General features: G+C 41.1%; 9 protein-coding genes and 1 non-coding gene across 10 annotated transcripts; 4 read left to right on the top strand and 6 right to left on the bottom strand.

Annotated features, from left to right (window-relative positions):
• Positions 1 to 47: 47 nt before the first annotated feature.
• FOA43_001725 (uncharacterized protein) lies at positions 48 to 722 on the bottom strand (the record flags this gene model as incomplete). Its single annotated transcript, XM_038922034.1, has 2 exons — positions 48 to 521; positions 714 to 722. 2 exons carry the CDS (start codon positions 720 to 722, stop codon positions 48 to 50), a joined length of 483 nt encoding a protein of 160 aa, XP_038777962.1.
• Positions 723 to 2,469: 1,747 nt separating this feature from the next.
• On the top strand, positions 2,470 to 3,461 carry FOA43_001724 (uncharacterized protein; the record flags this gene model as incomplete). Its single annotated transcript, XM_038922033.1, has 3 exons — positions 2,470 to 2,492; positions 2,564 to 2,577; positions 2,632 to 3,461. 3 exons carry the CDS (start codon positions 2,470 to 2,472, stop codon positions 3,459 to 3,461), a joined length of 867 nt encoding a protein of 288 aa, XP_038777961.1.
• An 81-nt stretch (positions 3,462 to 3,542) lies between these two features.
• On the bottom strand, positions 3,543 to 3,615 carry FOA43_001723. The gene has a single exon. It is a non-coding gene; the product is annotated as a tRNA-Thr (tRNA).
• A 116-nt stretch (positions 3,616 to 3,731) lies between these two features.
• FOA43_001722 (uncharacterized protein) lies at positions 3,732 to 5,231 on the bottom strand (the record flags this gene model as incomplete). Its single annotated transcript, XM_038922032.1, has 1 exon — positions 3,732 to 5,231. The coding sequence occupies one exon, from the start codon at positions 5,229 to 5,231 to the stop codon at positions 3,732 to 3,734; it is 1,500 nt and encodes a 499-aa protein (XP_038777960.1).
• Positions 5,232 to 5,364: 133 nt separating this feature from the next.
• Positions 5,365 to 9,449, bottom strand: FOA43_001721 (uncharacterized protein; the record flags this gene model as incomplete). Its single annotated transcript, XM_038922031.1, has 2 exons — positions 5,365 to 9,318; positions 9,441 to 9,449. 2 exons carry the CDS (start codon positions 9,447 to 9,449, stop codon positions 5,365 to 5,367), a joined length of 3,963 nt encoding a protein of 1,320 aa, XP_038777959.1.
• Positions 9,450 to 9,667: 218 nt separating this feature from the next.
• Positions 9,668 to 11,269, bottom strand: FOA43_001720 (uncharacterized protein; the record flags this gene model as incomplete). The annotated part of the gene is made up of 1 exon (XM_038922030.1): positions 9,668 to 11,269. The coding sequence occupies one exon, from the start codon at positions 11,267 to 11,269 to the stop codon at positions 9,668 to 9,670; it is 1,602 nt and encodes a 533-aa protein (XP_038777958.1).
• Positions 11,270 to 11,764: 495 nt separating this feature from the next.
• FOA43_001719 (uncharacterized protein) lies at positions 11,765 to 12,040 on the top strand (the record flags this gene model as incomplete). Its single annotated transcript, XM_038922029.1, has 1 exon — positions 11,765 to 12,040. One exon carries the CDS (start codon positions 11,765 to 11,767, stop codon positions 12,038 to 12,040), a length of 276 nt encoding a protein of 91 aa, XP_038777957.1.
• Positions 12,041 to 12,255: 215 nt separating this feature from the next.
• Positions 12,256 to 13,317, top strand: FOA43_001718 (uncharacterized protein; the record flags this gene model as incomplete). The annotated part of the gene is made up of 1 exon (XM_038922028.1): positions 12,256 to 13,317. The coding sequence occupies one exon, from the start codon at positions 12,256 to 12,258 to the stop codon at positions 13,315 to 13,317; it is 1,062 nt and encodes a 353-aa protein (XP_038777956.1).
• Positions 13,318 to 13,489: 172 nt separating this feature from the next.
• FOA43_001717 (uncharacterized protein) lies at positions 13,490 to 15,763 on the top strand (the record flags this gene model as incomplete). Its single annotated transcript, XM_038922027.1, has 1 exon — positions 13,490 to 15,763. One exon carries the CDS (start codon positions 13,490 to 13,492, stop codon positions 15,761 to 15,763), a length of 2,274 nt encoding a protein of 757 aa, XP_038777955.1.
• A 21-nt stretch (positions 15,764 to 15,784) lies between these two features.
• FOA43_001716 (uncharacterized protein) lies at positions 15,785 to 17,107 on the bottom strand (the record flags this gene model as incomplete). Its single annotated transcript, XM_038922026.1, has 1 exon — positions 15,785 to 17,107. One exon carries the CDS (start codon positions 17,105 to 17,107, stop codon positions 15,785 to 15,787), a length of 1,323 nt encoding a protein of 440 aa, XP_038777954.1.
• Positions 17,108 to 17,404: the final 297 nt, after the last annotated feature.

Here is a 17,404-nt window from a genome sequence, read left to right as displayed (position 1 = left end):
TCTATGATTGCCTGGCCTTTAATTAGCCGTTTATTATACACACTAAGCTAATCCATTTCTGGAACTGAATCATCGTAGACATCTTCCACAAAAAAGTGCGACATCTCATTTGTCTGTGATATGGTAGGAGATTGAAGGTCGGAAGAAAGTGCATTTTTCTTCAAATCCAGCCAGAAAGTAAAAGCCTCGCAAGTGTTGGAGCTTTTATACTCCTCTACATATCCACACCATAGAAGTTGTAATTTTTTGTCTTCGTTCCAGATTTTGGCCATGCGCTGTGAGAGGTCTATCTGACTTTTATATGCTCTGATATTCCTCGAATAGAAAGATCTAAATGCTGTAAACCCGTTCATAGTCTGCTTTTTAGTATTTCTGCTTCTCACGATATTCCAAGGTTTCTTAACCTTTGTGGACATAGAAGTATTGCGTTTGTACTTTTCTAAGAGAGTTTTCAATTTTGACGGAGGATCAGGAAAGTCTCTGACGGCGACAGAAGGAAACGATGTCTTCTTTGGCTCTGTCTTAAGAGACCTGTTTCCTTGATGGACGCGGAGCCTGAATTTTCCGCATAAACTATTAGGATTCTTTGAAAGGTGTAGCTGTCGTGTGCACTTCGCTCCCATGGTGCTCACCATTCAAGTTTTTTGTAAAATACTAAAGGAAGACAGATATATTTTATACTTAACCAAATTTACAAAAAATGCTGCTTCTACCCACGGCATGTTCGGTTATCTGAAACACTGGATAAGAAAGAGTGGTTCAATTTGGAGCGAAAGGTCCTGAGAGAGTTTCTTTTTTGGACAGGAAAATCCCCTATTGTTTCAGGAAGCGAGATGAAACAATCTCCTCAGAACGCGGAGAGAAGACGCATACAGATCAAAAATGCTCCCTCTCTGACTATAAAGATCGCATTTTCAGTTGTAGCTATAAACTATACATAAAAAAAGATGGAAAGCGTTAATATAATAGTTCCAATATTTCTTGAGAAACGGAATCCTTTTTCTTCCGTCTTCTATTAGCAGCCCAGTTTTTAACCTGGGTAGCTTTTAACTGCGTTTTCAGGCATAGCTCTTCTATATCCCCCGCCGTCAAGTATGGATTTTCGGCATTTTCGGCATACCTGAAAATTTCAAACTCCTTGTTAGTCTTTCAAAAAAAAGTAGACAGTGCTGTAAATAACTTACCAATTGTTCAGAATAGAAACAGCATCTTCTGAAAGCCTTCGACCTTTTCTTTCTATGGGTTCTGCAGGCTCGCTTACCAAAATAGATTCAGTTGTAGGTGTACTATTTGCAAATGAAGATCCCTCTTTGACTAACCAGGAGTCTTCTTCCTCTTCGTCTTCCTCTCCAGATATTTTTTTCTCAAAAGATAGAGATTTCATGATGGGTTCTGTAGAGAAGTCAGGTGTAGGTGTATTGTAGGATTGTAATGATGGCTGACTTGCAGACTGGTCATTTGGGCCATCGTCAAAGTACCGGGATTTAATAGATATCCTCTCAACACAAATAAATGACAATGACTCAGCTGACATGTTTATTCTGCTTAATATCTTTTTACATTCTGGAGAGAGGTTGTCTGAGTCTCCAATAGATTCCAATAACTTGCGACTGTGTTAGTATACTTTCTGAGTATCGGTGAAAATGATTAATGCTCTTACCTTCACCTCACGGTCAAGTGCTGCTTTTTCCTCTTCAAATGTAATTAACGTAGGGTTATAAATTATTTTCATCATCAACTGTCGAAGATTCTTTAGAGTCTCTAGCAAACTTTGAAGATGTTAGTATGATTCCATCCACAAGAAAATATAATAGAACTTACGATTGTTCCTGCATAGTTAGTAGGTATGAGCTTGACAATTTTTGACAAGCTAAATAAATGAACGAAAGTATTCTTGCACTACTGATCGTCAAGAAAAGAGGTTGCTTATGAGGTAAGGACAATTAAAAATATCCACAGTCTCGAAATTCATGCACCCACGGCTTCCTATTGTTCTGAGGACCCAAGCGCGCGCACTAATGCCGAAATCTCATAGTAGTTTCTGGTGTGTGTCAGAAAACTTGCGAGAGTTGCAGGATACCAGAGACTACAGATTGCTGCAGAATATTACATAATCCCAAACTAGGTAAGTTTTTACGAAGGTGCACTAAACAATTCTTTGACTTTCAACATTGCAGCAGATGTTCCAAACTAACCTACCATCAATTATCTAGGGTGTGTATTGACCGACGTAGTCTTTGAAATTCAAGCGACGCGGAACTATGGTTATTCTGAAACACAGATACCTCATCCGAGTGACTCCCCGGGTCTCCGCAGCGGAGCGGCTGTAATTATTTATTGTTGGTGGGGTCGACCCATTTGAAGTCTCCACCGGGGACCCCGCTGAGACTCAATTTTTGCTTTACCAGCTCTAGCAAGGCCGAACATTGATGCCATATAGATAGACTCTCTTACTCCTTAGCTTCCCAAATGAGTTCCAATTCTCCTCAAAAGTATCCGTAAGTATCACTCCATTTGAACATCGTGCAAGGATTTGATACTAACACCACTATTTTCTTTCCAGATTTTGGTACGGAGGTAAGTCAATCTCCACTATTTCAGCCACCTCTGTTTCTTACTAACCATCTTCAGGACTTGCCTCTGGCTGTGCATGCTTTTTTACTCATCCATTGGATCTTGCTAAGGTCCGACTTCAGGCTGCCCCTAGTAGCGGTGAAAATTTAGTCTCCGTTGCCGTTAAGATCATTCGACATGAGGGTTTTTTTGCAGCTTACAACGGCCTAACTGCCGCATTGCTCAGACAGGCAACTTATTCTACGGCCAGGTTCGGTGTCTATGAAAAACTTAAAGAGTTTTTCACCCAGCAGACTCATCATCAATTGAACGCTATTCAATTGTTGGGCTGTTCCATCTGTGCTGGTGCTATAGGTAGCATTGTAGGTAATCCGGCTGATGTTGTCAATGTTAGAATGCAGAACGACAAGTCTCTACCTTTAGCTCAACAGAGAAACTATAGGGATGCATTGGATGGTCTCTATAAAGTGTGCAGAGATGAGGGTGCCAAATCTCTCTTCCGTGGCTGGGCTCCAAATATTGTTAGAGGCGTTCTAATGACCTCTTCACAGGTTGTTTCCTATGATCTGGCCAAGAGATTCCTCGTGACGAGTTTTTCCTTTGATCCTACAACTAAGTCTACCCATTTCACAGCCTCCTTATTTGCTTCTCTTGTCGCAACCACCATTTGTTCTCCTGCTGATGTCATCAAAACCAGAATTATGAATTCTTCGGACAAGGCCAATGATGGGCCTGTCCAGATCTTGCTCAGATCTGTCAAGAAAGAGGGTATAAGATTCATGTTTAGAGGTTGGCTACCTTCTTTCGTCAGGTTGGGCCCTCATACTATTCTCACCTTCCTTGGTATGGAACAACTAAGAAAGTGGAGATTCGGTATGAAAGACTGATTTCACTTAACCTTATATATTCTTTAATTTCTACTTATACATATGTACACAGCACCAAAAAAAAACGAAGTCCTTTATATATGCCCTCACTCAGATTTGAACTGAGGATCCCCACATTACTAGTGTGATGCCTTACCAACTTGGCCATAAGGGCAATTTGTACGGAAAAAATTTTGATTGATTTTGTGATGTTAAATTGTTATTATTAGGTCTATTATACAATTCTTTTCGTTATTAAATAGATTCTTTTAATATCAAAAGCTAGCCTATTTATAGTTCTAAGTATTTTTCTTTAATTGTCCCATTGTAATAATTTAATTTCTCGGCCACCTTATCGAAAACAGTGGTTTCAACATCTTTAGCCCATAAAGTGTCCATATGCTCATAGCCTGGTATTCCAATAACTTCCACATTACAAGAAAGCTCATCAAGAGTCCTCCCAATATCGATTAACATATCTGATTCCCCGTAAATGAGCAACATAGGTGTTGTAATCGTCTTTGTAGGAAAAGGTGCTACCCTATTAGCCTTTGTTCCGGCGCCACTAAGATAAACCAACTTCGATCCACATGAACCTCCGTCATCAAACATCTGGAATCTTCTACTGCTGATGATCTGGAACCAATGAATTACAGACTTCACCGAAGATGGCGAAAACAGGTGAGGATATCCCACCTTTTTCTGGGTAAGACTTATGTTCTCAGACTTCCAATCGAACAAAAACTTAAGCGAAAGATCCACCACCTGCTCAAAGATCTTTGGACCAAACAACTTCTGCCAGAAGATGACCGAAGGTAGAATGGCTCGTCTTCCAAAGAAACCATACAACAATTCCGGTGCAGAGTTGGCAAGAAACGAACAGAAAGGATTGTTCAATCCCCTGGGGATCAATGCAGGAGATAACCCTATAAATACATTAATTTTGGAGTTTAGCTCTGGATTTAGCGAGAGAGCCGCCAAGGCCTGTGCAGACCCTTGACTGAAACCAATATAACTTAGATTCGACTGCTTGGTGACGTTTAGGACATGGTTAATTGAATCGGGAATATCAAAGAGAGCAAATTCGTCCATGGAATAATCCCAGAATCTATTTTCTTCTGCTGATAAGACCAGGTGCTTTCTCGAGTACTTATTTCCACGGTTGTTTCCCAGCCAAACATCATAGCCAAGATCCACAAGACGAAATGGTAAACACCTGGAGCTTGTATCCCCAAGTACAAACAACTCACTGTTTGTTAGGAGACCATGTTGCATGTAAACAACGGGTCTTCCGTCCAAATTCGTCGCAGAGCTGCAATCTTTAGGCATAATACGGTGAATAGAGAGAAGGTAACCATCTTTTGTTCTCACAACATGTTCATGAATCTTATATCCGTGAAAATGAACGATGTCGACGATATCAATGGCAGAAATAATGTTCTCATAAAGCTTATCTTCAAAAGAGTGCTTGCTTATCTCGCTTAGCCCGGTTACTTCATCAAGCAGCGTCTCCTTGAATTCATTGGGAGAGCACGAACCAGAGTCCGGATTGCGAGGTAAGACACTGGTGTGAACACAAAAATCCCCCTCCTCTACAGGTTTCAAACGGGACTGTCCTAGCTGGAGTAAACGACTGCCTAACTTGAGAAATATTCTAATAAACAATAGAAGAAGTTGAATAATTATACGGAACACGCCAATGGAATTCACAGATCTGCCACCAGAACCAATATCATTGCCATAATCTGTAACATTGGCGCCAATGTCGCCAAGAAAACCAACCACGGCCATGAGACTAGAATGAAATACTGATCAATACTAGCTATAAAATAATATTAAGCGAGCAAAAATAGAGGTTATATATTGAGTCCGGACACTTAGTAAATGATTTATTACATTGATTAATTTTATAAATATCATCAACTTAATTGATAAACTCCTTATTGAAATTGAAGCTAATGAGAATCTTATCAACCGGATTTGTCACTCCCTCATAATACTGTTTGATGATTGGATTGAGCTTTGAGAAAGTCGTAGTGTAGAGGACGGAAAGTGAGCTCATGCAATTGTTGAATAAGTCATTTTCGATCGCCTTGGACACTGCCAAACTGTAACTGTTTTCCTGCTCCACGGAACCCTCCCGGCAGCATTTTCCTGACAATTCCTGATGCAAATCAGAAGCCAACTCCTTGATGTTCACCTTAAGGTTGTTTCCTTTAAACCTCTCAAGCAACTTTTTTAAGTTTTGGGCAGAATAAGAGTTGGTTTTAGAAGGATCTGTATTCGTTTTAATAAGTCCTTCAAGTCCGTTGACAAATCTCACCAACTCTCCAATCGAATGCCTTTTTGAAAGTTGATCTGTAAACACTCCTAACTCTCTGGATCTCGATTCATCCGCTTCCCTCTTTATACTAGATGGAATAAGCGACAAGTCCTTCATCTGATCCACCATCCATTTATAGTTGAGAAGTAATGCCAAATGTTTGTACATGTTGTCAGATGTTCGCATACTATTCAGTTCAATAGTCGACGAGGAAGTGTCGGCAACGGCGTCAATAGTGGTGACTGCAGCAGGAAAAGCAACAGAGATGCCCTTTAATGAATCGTCAGAAATATTTTCGACACCCCTAATCAACGTACGAGTGATAACCCCCCAGAAATGTTCACTGGTACCAACCAACTTTTGATGAATCGGCAGCTGGCTCAAGTTCTCGGTCTTCAAAGACACGAGATTTTGCTCAACCTTCCTGAAGTAAACCGGAAAAGCCTTGGAGAAATTCATCACTCGACAGAAAACATCCGTATTCAATATGATCTGGGTCTGCTCTTCACTCTGCCTCTCCCAAATTGTTCTGATTCTTGACTCCAGTTTAGTGAATCGACTGTAAACGTATTCCTGATTAGTAGAGGCCACACTAAGAGATAAATTCTGCAAGAGAAGTAAGATAGACGGCGGCTGCAGTATATTCTGCTTAGCAATCGACAAAAGTGCCTTGAACAGGTCATTGATCACACCACCAAACATGCTTTTCATGATTTCATAAATACTATCACTGATTTCACGATCCGTCTCCACTGCACCTCCAAGAAAATCGCCCATATTGGCAAAATTGGAGATCCGCTGTTCCATTGGCACCTTGATGAGGGATTGAAATTGGCTATCACTTGATGAAGAGAGCGAGAACAACTCCGTAAAGAGCTCCTGCTGTAATGCCATGACATTCATACAGCTAATTAGTAAATTACTCAGCATAGCGTTGGATGCAAAATCTTCAGAGCCATTGCTACTATTCTCATCACTAGTGACCAGGTCAAAGGCGTCATTGGCTGTGTTCGAAGGAGAAGAAAGTCCTAGTTCCTCCAAAATCTTGTTACTTCCAGTCTTTCTGCTCTTAGTTGTAATTCCATTCTTCATCTTCATACAAGATTGGTCAATAAAATCCTTCGGTGCACTGTTAAATTCGAATGGTGAAAAAGATATCTGACTCAATTGAGCATTGAACTGCTTGAGGAATTTATCACCCAAGTTGGTGTAGAAGTCTTGAAATATCTCGCTAAACATAGCAAGAATCTCGTTAAAGTCGTCTGGAGATACCCGCTTGACAAACGCTAAGATACCACTGAGTGCCAGCAAGCTTGAGACTTTTCGGACCAACACTGGACGGAAGAAAGTCGTCAGAAAGTCTTCTGCTCGCAGTGACTGTAACTTAGAAGTAAGGCTTAATGATACAGATTTGAATATTTTCTTGATATCTTTGCGCAAGTTTGCTACAAACGTCTGCGAGACGTTCTCAAGTTTGGCACGTTTCTCTCGAAGAGCTTTCATATTTGATAACAAATCAGCCCGATCCTGAGACGAGGTACCTTTCATCTTCATCAGAGAGCCGTATAACTGGTCTAATACTTGCTCAATTTTGGTAGTATCTTGATTTAATGAAACTTTAAAGCTTAACAAATAGCGTAGCTTGTCCTCACCAATATCAACAGAGAATAAAATCTCTTTAAGCTCCTTCTTGAGAAGCTTTTTATTGGTGGTTTCCACTTGCAAACCATGTCCCTGTTTCTCAATATAGCTTACATTTTCCTGGAAACCAGACAACTGGACTCCAAAGAGAGATAAGCCAGCGTCAATTTTGGCGCACTCTCCAAGGGCATCCTCCATTGACTTTTTCAATGATGTGCTGGCACCGGCCATCTCAGTTGCCGCATTAATCTTATCATACTGCAATCTTTCAAGCTCTTTGTGAAGCTTCTTTTCCAAACTACTGTAGTCATCAACCATTGGATCGTATCCAATCTCTTCAAACAAATCAGAAAAATCGTTGTCCTTCTTTTCTTCCTCCACCCTGCTAAATGCTCGGGACCGCGCATGAAGTCGTTCAGGAGGTTGTAACGTGGCATTTATTATCGGGACAGCTAACTTACTGTCAGTAGCTTCAAGCGCGAGAGGCATCTCAGGCTCTTCATCATTAGCTTCAAGGTCGCTGTCACCATCATCTTGAACAGGAGAAACCAATTGTTTGATGTCATCGGGTAAGTCGGATGTGTCCTCAACAGAACGATAACGAGAATTCGGCAAGGTTTCATCAATTGATCGTCCATCGGAAGAATCGCCAACCATATCAGCGGGGACCACACCGGGCTCGGAAAGACGTAATGGTGCAGTATGAGGTTCGACAATGTTATCTTCGAGACTTTCATTTTCAGCGTAATCCTCCAAAAAGTCGTAATCGTTTTCATTTTCACTGTTATCCAGACTCCCATCTTCAACCGATGAAGCGATAGACTTCTTCCGGTCCAACGAGTTATCATTATCAGCGTATCTTTCGGTCTCATTCATCACCTTTCCTCTCTTTTGCAGAAGCTCCCGCTCCCTCTCTATTTCCAGCTGCTTCTGCCTATGTAACTCAGCTTGCGTATCCTCCTGCTGAATCTTCATTTGCCTCTCTTTCTCCTGGAGAACTTGTTTACGTAACTGTTCTTGTCTTTCTTTATCGGCCAGATCTTTATCTTTCTCTTTCTCAGCTTCTTTTTCAGCCTGCTTCCGTTTTGAAGAAGCTCTTCGAAAGGGCAGCAACAGGGATCTTCTCTTACCACCTTCTTCACTATTATTAGAAGAGACTGACACATTTCTAGAATGGCCAAAATGCAGCGAAGGATGTCCTTTTTTAACGGGAGATCGCGTAGACCCAGATACAGACGCTGGCACTATCATAGGTATAGGTACAGAAGCAGACTTCTGTACACCAGTAGAAGGTGCAGTTTCAGAACCAGAAGAAGTAGTAGAAGCTGTAGGAGCAAGAGCTGCCGGGATAGACCTGTACTTCTGCTGAGATACGGAATGCTTCCCCTTCACAGAAGCCAAGAGACCATCCAAATGGAAGTATTGAACAGAACAGTTAACCAACTCTGGAACACCTCCCTTGGTGTATCTAATAAAGTGCTCTAACACAGTGGTCAACCAAACACGCCTTTCCTTGGGACTATGCGTCTCCCAGTAGTATCGCTTACCCATAGTAAATGCGAATCCAGTTGGAACATCCTCATCTATATCTATTAATGATAATTGATCAAAGTCCCATGTACGTCCAATTTGAATGAGTCCATCGGGGCTTTCACGAGCCTTATGCATTCTCATACGTCCAGATATTTTCACTGTGAGGACCAGAAGCCGGTATTTCTTGTTGTTTGGAGCCGAATTTTCTGGTGGACGTTGATTGGGCGATCTGGAGTCCTCCACAACTCGAACATGGGCCAAGTATTTCTCTAGTCGACGTCCTTGATCGTCTCTTTCTCGAAATAGAAACTTCTCTATCTGATGAATATCTCGCTCGTACTGGAATGCAAGATCCGAAGAACCTGTATGCTTATGTCCCGGCTGAAATTGCGCCATCGAGCCACTTTTTGCCACTACTGGACCCCGCAGCATACGTGCAGAAGGTATTGTAGATGAGATTGTACTATTGGAGACATTGAGGCCATTAGGAATGCTGGATCCACTAGGGCCATTACCATTAGGCCTGACCATTCGGGAACGAGGGAAGTTTGGATAACTCATAGGAAGATAAATGAAACCAGCCAGAGAAGTTGAAAAGAGTTGAGTAGAACATGGAATTACAAGGGTCGTTACATCTCTTATTGATTTTTCGCGGTAATAATATTATCCAGTACATCCTTACACCAATATATACATAAAAGCTCGATGATGCTGACTGACAGAGCTTAGCTTAGCTCACCTCTATGACTTCAACTTCAGAGGCCTTTTTCTTTTTGTCCTTATCCTCCATCTCCTTTTCGCGTTTAGCCTTGGCCTCAGCAATGTTGCGTCTATGCTCAGCATCAGTGATTTGGTACGAACCAAAAGTCTCATCTAAAACCTCCATAGTAAGACCAGATTGTAGGATCTTATCGAAATCCTTGTGGTAGATACGCCAGTGTAGCTTCTCACCACACAACCAAGTTATGGCCTGGTCACAATATCCCAGCATCTCAACATCAAACTCACAATGATCGATAGGATCACGATTAATAAGTATTTGGGGAATATCGTCAGGAACTCTGTTAACAATCTCACTAACAGGAGCAACTTTCAAAGAGGTACCTATGCAAAGAAGTAAATCACAGTTCTTTACATCCTCCTTAATGTAGGTATGATATCTTTCAGGCAAATCCTCTCCAAAGAAAGTAATATCGGGTTTCATCACGCCAAAGGAGTTGATATCTTCAAATCGTCTTGAATAACCACCCTCATCCTCCATCTTATCATACCTTTGTTGTAATGCCTTCCTTTCAGAGGCACAGAACGGACAATAAGCGACTTCTTTGGCCCTCAAATTAGGGAAAAGTACATCACCGGGCACCTTATATTTACAGGTAAGACAGCTAGCTGTGGCGAAGGAACCGTGACACTGAACCAGCTTCTCAGGCAGAACGCCAGCGTTGGCCTCTAAGTTATCGATGTTCTGAGTATAGTTTCGAAGTAACTTACCTCTATCTTGAAGCAACTTGATAAAAGCGTGTAAAGGTGTATATGCCTTATCCGGAGGAAGAATCAGATGTGCAATATTATAGAATACTGATGGATCCTGACGGAATACCTCAATACTGAACACGTCCTGAGGATCATCTAATCCCAAATACCTCATTTTGGAGTAGAAACCAGTGGATGATCTGAAATCCGGAATACCCAAGGACGTGGAAATACCAGCACCGGTAAGAACCAATATGTTTTTTGCGTTCTTGAGCGCATTGCAAACGTCGTCTACAGTATGGAAGTTTGGTAGCCGAGTACGCGATCTAAGCACTCTATTAATGGCCTCTCTCAAGTAGACAATGCATCTATGCAAAAAATCCTGAGGATCCTTCGACGCTCTAAGTCTCTCAACATTGTTTGGAACATACCCCAAAAGCTTGGCGAGCGTGAGAATATCATCAGCAGTGGGATCTGGTGGAACAAATTTATCTAAGAACTTCATATAACCGTGAGATTTCAAGACCGCTCTTGCCTCGGTACAAGTATTCTTGGTGATTCTAATGGATTGAAGAGGAGGCATAGGATCCAGCTCCCAAAGACGCTTGGGTAGTTTTTCTTCTGGGTCTGATTCAAAAGCGTATTCTCTAAGCTCGTTATCGTCATCATCATCATCATCATCCAAACTGTCTTCATCGACATCAGTATCGATATCATCACTATCCTCATCCTTAATAGGCTCAGAATTGTCCAGTTTGATAGTCTTTCTGGTAGATTCTTCCACATCATCCTCAAGACCATGCTTAATCGTGGATTGTTCAGGGTTTACCGCAGTAACAGGGGTATCCACAGTGGTCATTATGATAGAAAAAGTCCCCTAAAAAACGAAAATTTCAGAACGAGTATGACTGAAAACAGCTCGACACAAAACTTTCAATGGTGCCAATAAAAAGGATAGTTGCCTGCAAATAAACCTCGAATATAAGCTTATCAAGAAGGAAATTAAGCGTATCAAGATGGAGAAGAAAAAAATAAGCTCTGTCTGCTTTCAACTTGAGCGCGCGTCTCAACGAAGCGGAAAGTGAATAAGGAGAATTGAAAATAAGGTGACGGAAAGGAAGGAAGAAGCAGCTGGTTGCAGCCGGTTGCAACAACGAGAGAACAGGTCAAAGAACCACTTTGATTCTCTGTCCGTGCCTCAGCGGTACGGTTAACGGTACGGTTAGCGGTACCATTATAATATTTAAGGATTTTACACGTGATCAAATATCACACGATGATTAGATATAGTGAGGAAAAATTTTCAAAGCTCATAGATCCAACGACTACACCTATTCTTCTCCAACCACATCCAATGAAGGCACCTACGAGAGCAGCAGTCCCCCCTTTACCTCGTCTTAGAGTGAGAAACCAAGTGGCCAAACAACAAACCAATCCATGTCTAGTGATTATGACCCAGATGCTAAATTGCTGGGCTTCTAACGGTGAAGGTGCCGCCAGTTGTACAGATTTAGAGCTCCAGCTTAAACTGTGTATGAATAAAGGTGGAAAGATCCCTCCTCCTCCAAAGCCAACTTTGAACTACCATGCTTCCAGATTACTTCCGAAAATTCACAAGAAGTCCAAATGAGCCCTAATTACAAACGATGACGAGTGGTTGTGCAGGGCACATTATACTCGCTCAAGCCGTTTCCTTCTATCTACCTATATATACTGTACATACCGTCAAATGATAATAATACGCATTATTAGCCGCTTACGTAATCTACAAAATAAGCTGGGGAAAAATTTCAGTAGAGATCAAGACTATTTGGAAAGTAAGATGGTTCTTTGTTCCTAACAATAATGCTTAGAACAGTATTGGGTGGAGGACTTTGCGGCTACAGGTCATTTTCTGTGACGGCAAATAAACTTGGGTCACAGATAAAGCTCGGTGAAACTTTTGGAGAGGCTGAATCCAAGATGAAGTCGAAAGAAAGAGATTCAGAAGAAACAGAGAATCCATCGCAGTTTTTGGCCAAAGTGACGGAAAATAAAACGGCATATAACAATTTCTATAAGGACTTTTCTGCATCTGTGGCAGATCAGGGACATATGACATCATTTGAGGAGCAGAAGTCGTTTCACAAGATCTTTAACTACTTGAAAAACGAGCATGGAAAGATAGGAATTACTGATACTATCAAGAAGATTTCGGGATTTACTGACTCCACTACCATCCAGACAAACCAATTGTTGGGAGACGAGACGTTTAGACTTGCCTCGCAGAAGTCTTCAGCGATCAAGACACGTTTCGAGGAGAAGTTGAAGCATAATCGTGATATAATGTTCGGTTTACAACCCACAATCGACTACATTAACACGAAGATCAACGATGGAGAACAACTTGCTCAATTTGTGCGACATAATGTCCTACAAGGATTTCTAGATAACGTGGAAGCGTTAACAAAGCATGACAGAGATAGAATCAACAAAGCGAGCATAGTGGATCCTTCAAAGCCTTTGGTAGATAAATCTACATTGCCTCTATTACTTAGGTTCTGCCTCACCTCTATGACCAACGATTTCAACTCGTTGGATGAAACTTTACTCATCATAAACTACATCAAGAGACACCAATCCATTGAGCTCTACGAATTTGGTCTGAACATCGACGTCTATAATGCCTTAATAGACCAGATTTGGACCAATACCGAGAACCTTCAACTAGTGTCACGCATGGTGGATGAACTCAAAGTCAATGCGATTCCTCCCGATCTTGTCACCTACAAGCTTTTGGCAAATATTTATCTAAAATGTATGAATGTTCAGGACGAGCTTAACGCCGAGCCATATTTACTTTGGGGAGACAGTTCAGATATTCATAAAGTGAAGCATTTTGTTCAAGACATAAAGATTCCAAACTAGACATGTATATAATAACATAAATTGAGATACTTTAAATTGAGATACCCTACCGGGTGATCCCCGTAGCTTCGCGTCTTCCCCCGAGCTCCCTGAAACGCGTCGCGTTAAATCTGAAAATAATCAAAATGTAATCATGGCCTCTTATTGACACTACTTACTCCATCCACCAAAAATGCTCCTCACTCCGGACCACTTCTTACAGGCATTTGAGGACATTAGACGGACATCGATGACACATTCCACGTGTAAGCTTGCCATATTTGTGGCCTGTTTGAACGTTGATGCCATATGCTCTGCCAAGATGTTCTCAGCTTTGCTAAAGAAGAACTTGATAGTGTTCCAGATGATACCTGTGGTGGGATATAATGACTTGAAAAGCAAGTTTTCTAAGTTGGATGAGAGTATATCCAATGTGATCATGCTTGGCTGCGGATCCATGGTTGATATGGAGAGTTTCTTGGACATTGATGTCAACTCTTATTTAGATAAGGAATACTACGAGTCCATGGTCACCCCGGAGAACTCCACTCAACTGGACCAGACAAAGCTTAAACTTACTCGAAAGATATATATTATTGATGGTCATCGGCCGTGGAACTTGGATAACTTGTTTGGGTCGCAGATGATCAACTGCTTTGATGATGGAACTGCCAATGAAGAGTTGAAGCAGGAGAGACAGGCGTATGACTACTTGATATCTATAGAAAGTGACGAAGAAGGTGGAGAGGAGGGAGAAGAAGATAATGTGGAAGTGGGTAGTGTGGAAATGGGCGGAGAGGAAGGCGAAGAAGAAGATAACGTGGAAGTGGGTGGCGTGGAAGTGGGTGGTGCGGAAGCCGACAACGAAGACGAGGGATCAGACAGTACTGAATCTTTCCGAAAGCGTCGATCTTCCTCGGACTTGCAGGAAAGTATCCCAAAGAAGAATAAAACCCTCATTAGAGACAACGAGAGAAAGATTGAGGATTACTATAACCAAGGTACTACGGTCACGACGTCCGCATCTCTACAAATGTACACCCTTCTATCCACTATCGGCGAGTCCAATGTAGAATATCTTTGGCTTTCCATTGTGGGAACAACATCCCTGAACGCCAATTTCAGTGGTGTCTACGAAGAAACGGTACCTTTACTAAAAGAGGAAGTTAGAAGATTACAGTCCAACGACGATGCTGTTCAGAATACAGCCAAAAACAACGCCATTGATACAGATATGGGTAACAAGGCCGATAATAAGAGCCTCCAGATAGATACTGAGTACTCTCTTTTTCTCCTTCGTCATTGGAACTTATATGAGTCGTTCTTTTACTCAAACTACGTCAACTCTAAACTCCAGTTATACACCACTGAGGGTAAAAAGAAGTTGAAGACAATGTTTGCCAGAATGGGTATTTCTTTTACATCTGCCTGCAAGAACTGGCATTATTTAAACTTGGATCTGAAGAAGCGTATCAATACAATCTTTGCCAAGAACCTTCCGCCGCTAGGATTAACTGACGTGATACACGATGGCTTTGTGCGAAACTTTGGATTTAACGGTTCAATAAGTGCAGGAGACTTTGTAGAAGCAGTCACGGCATTGCTTGAGTTTGATGGAGACCTTTCTTTAGATATAGCTAAAAAGGCTCGTGAAGAAGGAAAAAGAACAAACACTCCTCCGGGAGAGATGGCTGATTCTTTCTCTGATGGAGATGCCAATTCCAATAATCCCCATGATAAATTAAACAAGCTTATTTCTCAAAGAGAGGAGCAGTTTATCAGAAATTTCTGGAAGGCTTACGATGCTCTTTCTACATTCGAACTAATCACCAAAGGAATAGTTATCGCACAGCTTCAACAAAAATTCATATTTGAAAAAGGATTCGAAATCATTCAGAAAAGAATGATTAAAAACCTTCGAATATTTCGGTTGGTGGTGTTGAAAGACAGCTTCACCTCCAACAATACCATTACGGACATAAGTATGAACAATTTCGCTCCTTCACGACATTCTGCATTGGTAGGATCAACTGGTAGTGCATCTTCTTCTGCTCTTAATGAAAAAGATACAATAGATTTTCAAACTTTAGGGTCGAGTCAGAAGCTCTTTCAAAATCCCTTAATTTTGACCAAGTTAGGAAATTGGATCCTTGAAGCTTGCTCTGAGATGGATGGATCTCCTTTACCTTTGGTTATAGCATCTTTGGATAAAGATACGGGTACTTATTTGGTATGTGGATTACCTCCAAAATACCCTAATATGAAAGGATTTGATGAAAAGATAGATAGAAAACAGAGAGAGGATAAAACTACCGTATTAAACACATTTTCATTGGCATTCCAAGAGATTGCCAACAGTACGGGAGCTAAGGCCAGAATTGACAGCTTTGAAAGCTCGATCATCGAGATCAGAAAAGAAGACTTGCCTCTGTTTCTAGAACGACTCACCTTGAGTGGTCTAGTGTAGTTAATATATATATATATATATTTATATCAGCTGTATGTATTTCTTTGATGAAAGTACCTTTTTCACGATTTCCACAGGAATTTCGGCATCTTCAAGAGGATCATGCTCATTTAACTGAATATTCTTACTAAGATATTTCCATGCTAATTTCTTCAAGGGATCTTTTCTCATAGGATCAATCTGATTTTCACTGAAAAGAACTGCAGTGTCAACAATCTTGTCGTATATTAATCTCAGTACATTCAAATCATTTTCAAGCCCATGGCCAACGATAATTGTATCTTTATCAGTCAATTGGGCCATTTTCACCATCACTTCGTCGAAAGTTAAAGTACCAGGATCTCCTTCTTTAGGTACAGAATAAACACCGGAGACATCTGAATTTAGGTCAATCACCTGATCTCCATCAGGAATAACCAAGTTATTGAGGATAGGCTTCATAGTACGAAAATCCACAGCACTAACCTTGGTCAACTCGAAACCTCTATTCGAGAAACACATCTCACAGTCAATTCCAATGGCTTTGATCTTCTTCTTCCTCTCGATTTGCAGCTTTTCATTGTCTCGAATATCTAAACTCTTCCTTAAAGCACCAATAGTTTGAAAAGGCTTAAACCAATGAAGAGTACTCGGCTCCTTTGGCTTGAAAACATGACTTGATAGCTTACGACATCCTTCACTCTGACCTTTCAACTCGTGGCAACAAGTGTGATACCTACTAGAGTATTCTCGATTACCAACTCTTCTTCCACCACCACGGAGATTTGAATTGCTTACCAACAACATTTTTCCGGGATGAAAACGGCAAGTATTTTTCTGACCCTTTGCTTCGTACTGGTCACGCCTCGAAAATTTATTATGACAGTGTTCACATTCAACGATATCGTCGACATCTTCGACCCTCACCACTTCTGGCAAGTCCATGACGAAACCATGTTCAACAAGATTTTGTTTGGATATGCATAATTTAGTTAGCCGTGCATAAATATCGCCCGATGAGCCCCCAAATTTCGGTTTGGCAGCTGCCTGATTGCCGTCCTCTAATCCATACTTTTTCAAGTTGAACATCAACTTTTTCACACAATTCATATATTCCATTCGTGTTTTTGCGATCTTGCATAGTTGGTATTCCTTTTCAACAGATAAATCAATAGCAGAAGTATCAGATTCATCTAGAACTTTTTTATACTGCTCGTACAGCAGTTTCAAGTAATGCTGTCTCTCATCTTGTCTTACAGGCGCAAACGGTAGTACAGGGATGGGGAATAGCTTTGTATGCTTAGACCTTTTTACAGTAGATGTCTCATCAGTAGGACAAATCTTTCTTTTACTGCCACCATCCATAAATAACAATATTCAACTCCGCCCTGAATGTCCGAAAAAGAGAAAAACAAAATGAGATTCCGTACGAATCAATTCACATGTCTGCTTAAGCGCGCACTGAAACAATAATAATAAGTAGCGCTAGCGGAACGAACAATCTCATCACCCTTTAGCTACATGATATTAGCCCCCAGAAGGTCTCTCTAAAATCATAACAAAGATGAAATTGTAATTCATCCGTCCATATATTTGCATTTCCTTTCATCCTTTCTACACAGGTCATTTTGGGGTCATTCCTACTCATCTTTCCCTTTCTCC

The sequence above is a fragment of the Brettanomyces nanus genome, chromosome 1 (assembly GCF_011074865.1).
Source record: "Brettanomyces nanus chromosome 1, complete sequence".
Taxonomy (NCBI): domain Eukaryota; kingdom Fungi; phylum Ascomycota; class Pichiomycetes; order Pichiales; family Pichiaceae; genus Brettanomyces; species Brettanomyces nanus.
The sequence above is the reverse complement of the archived record's forward strand: the minus strand, read 5'-3'. Positions and strand labels throughout refer to the sequence as shown.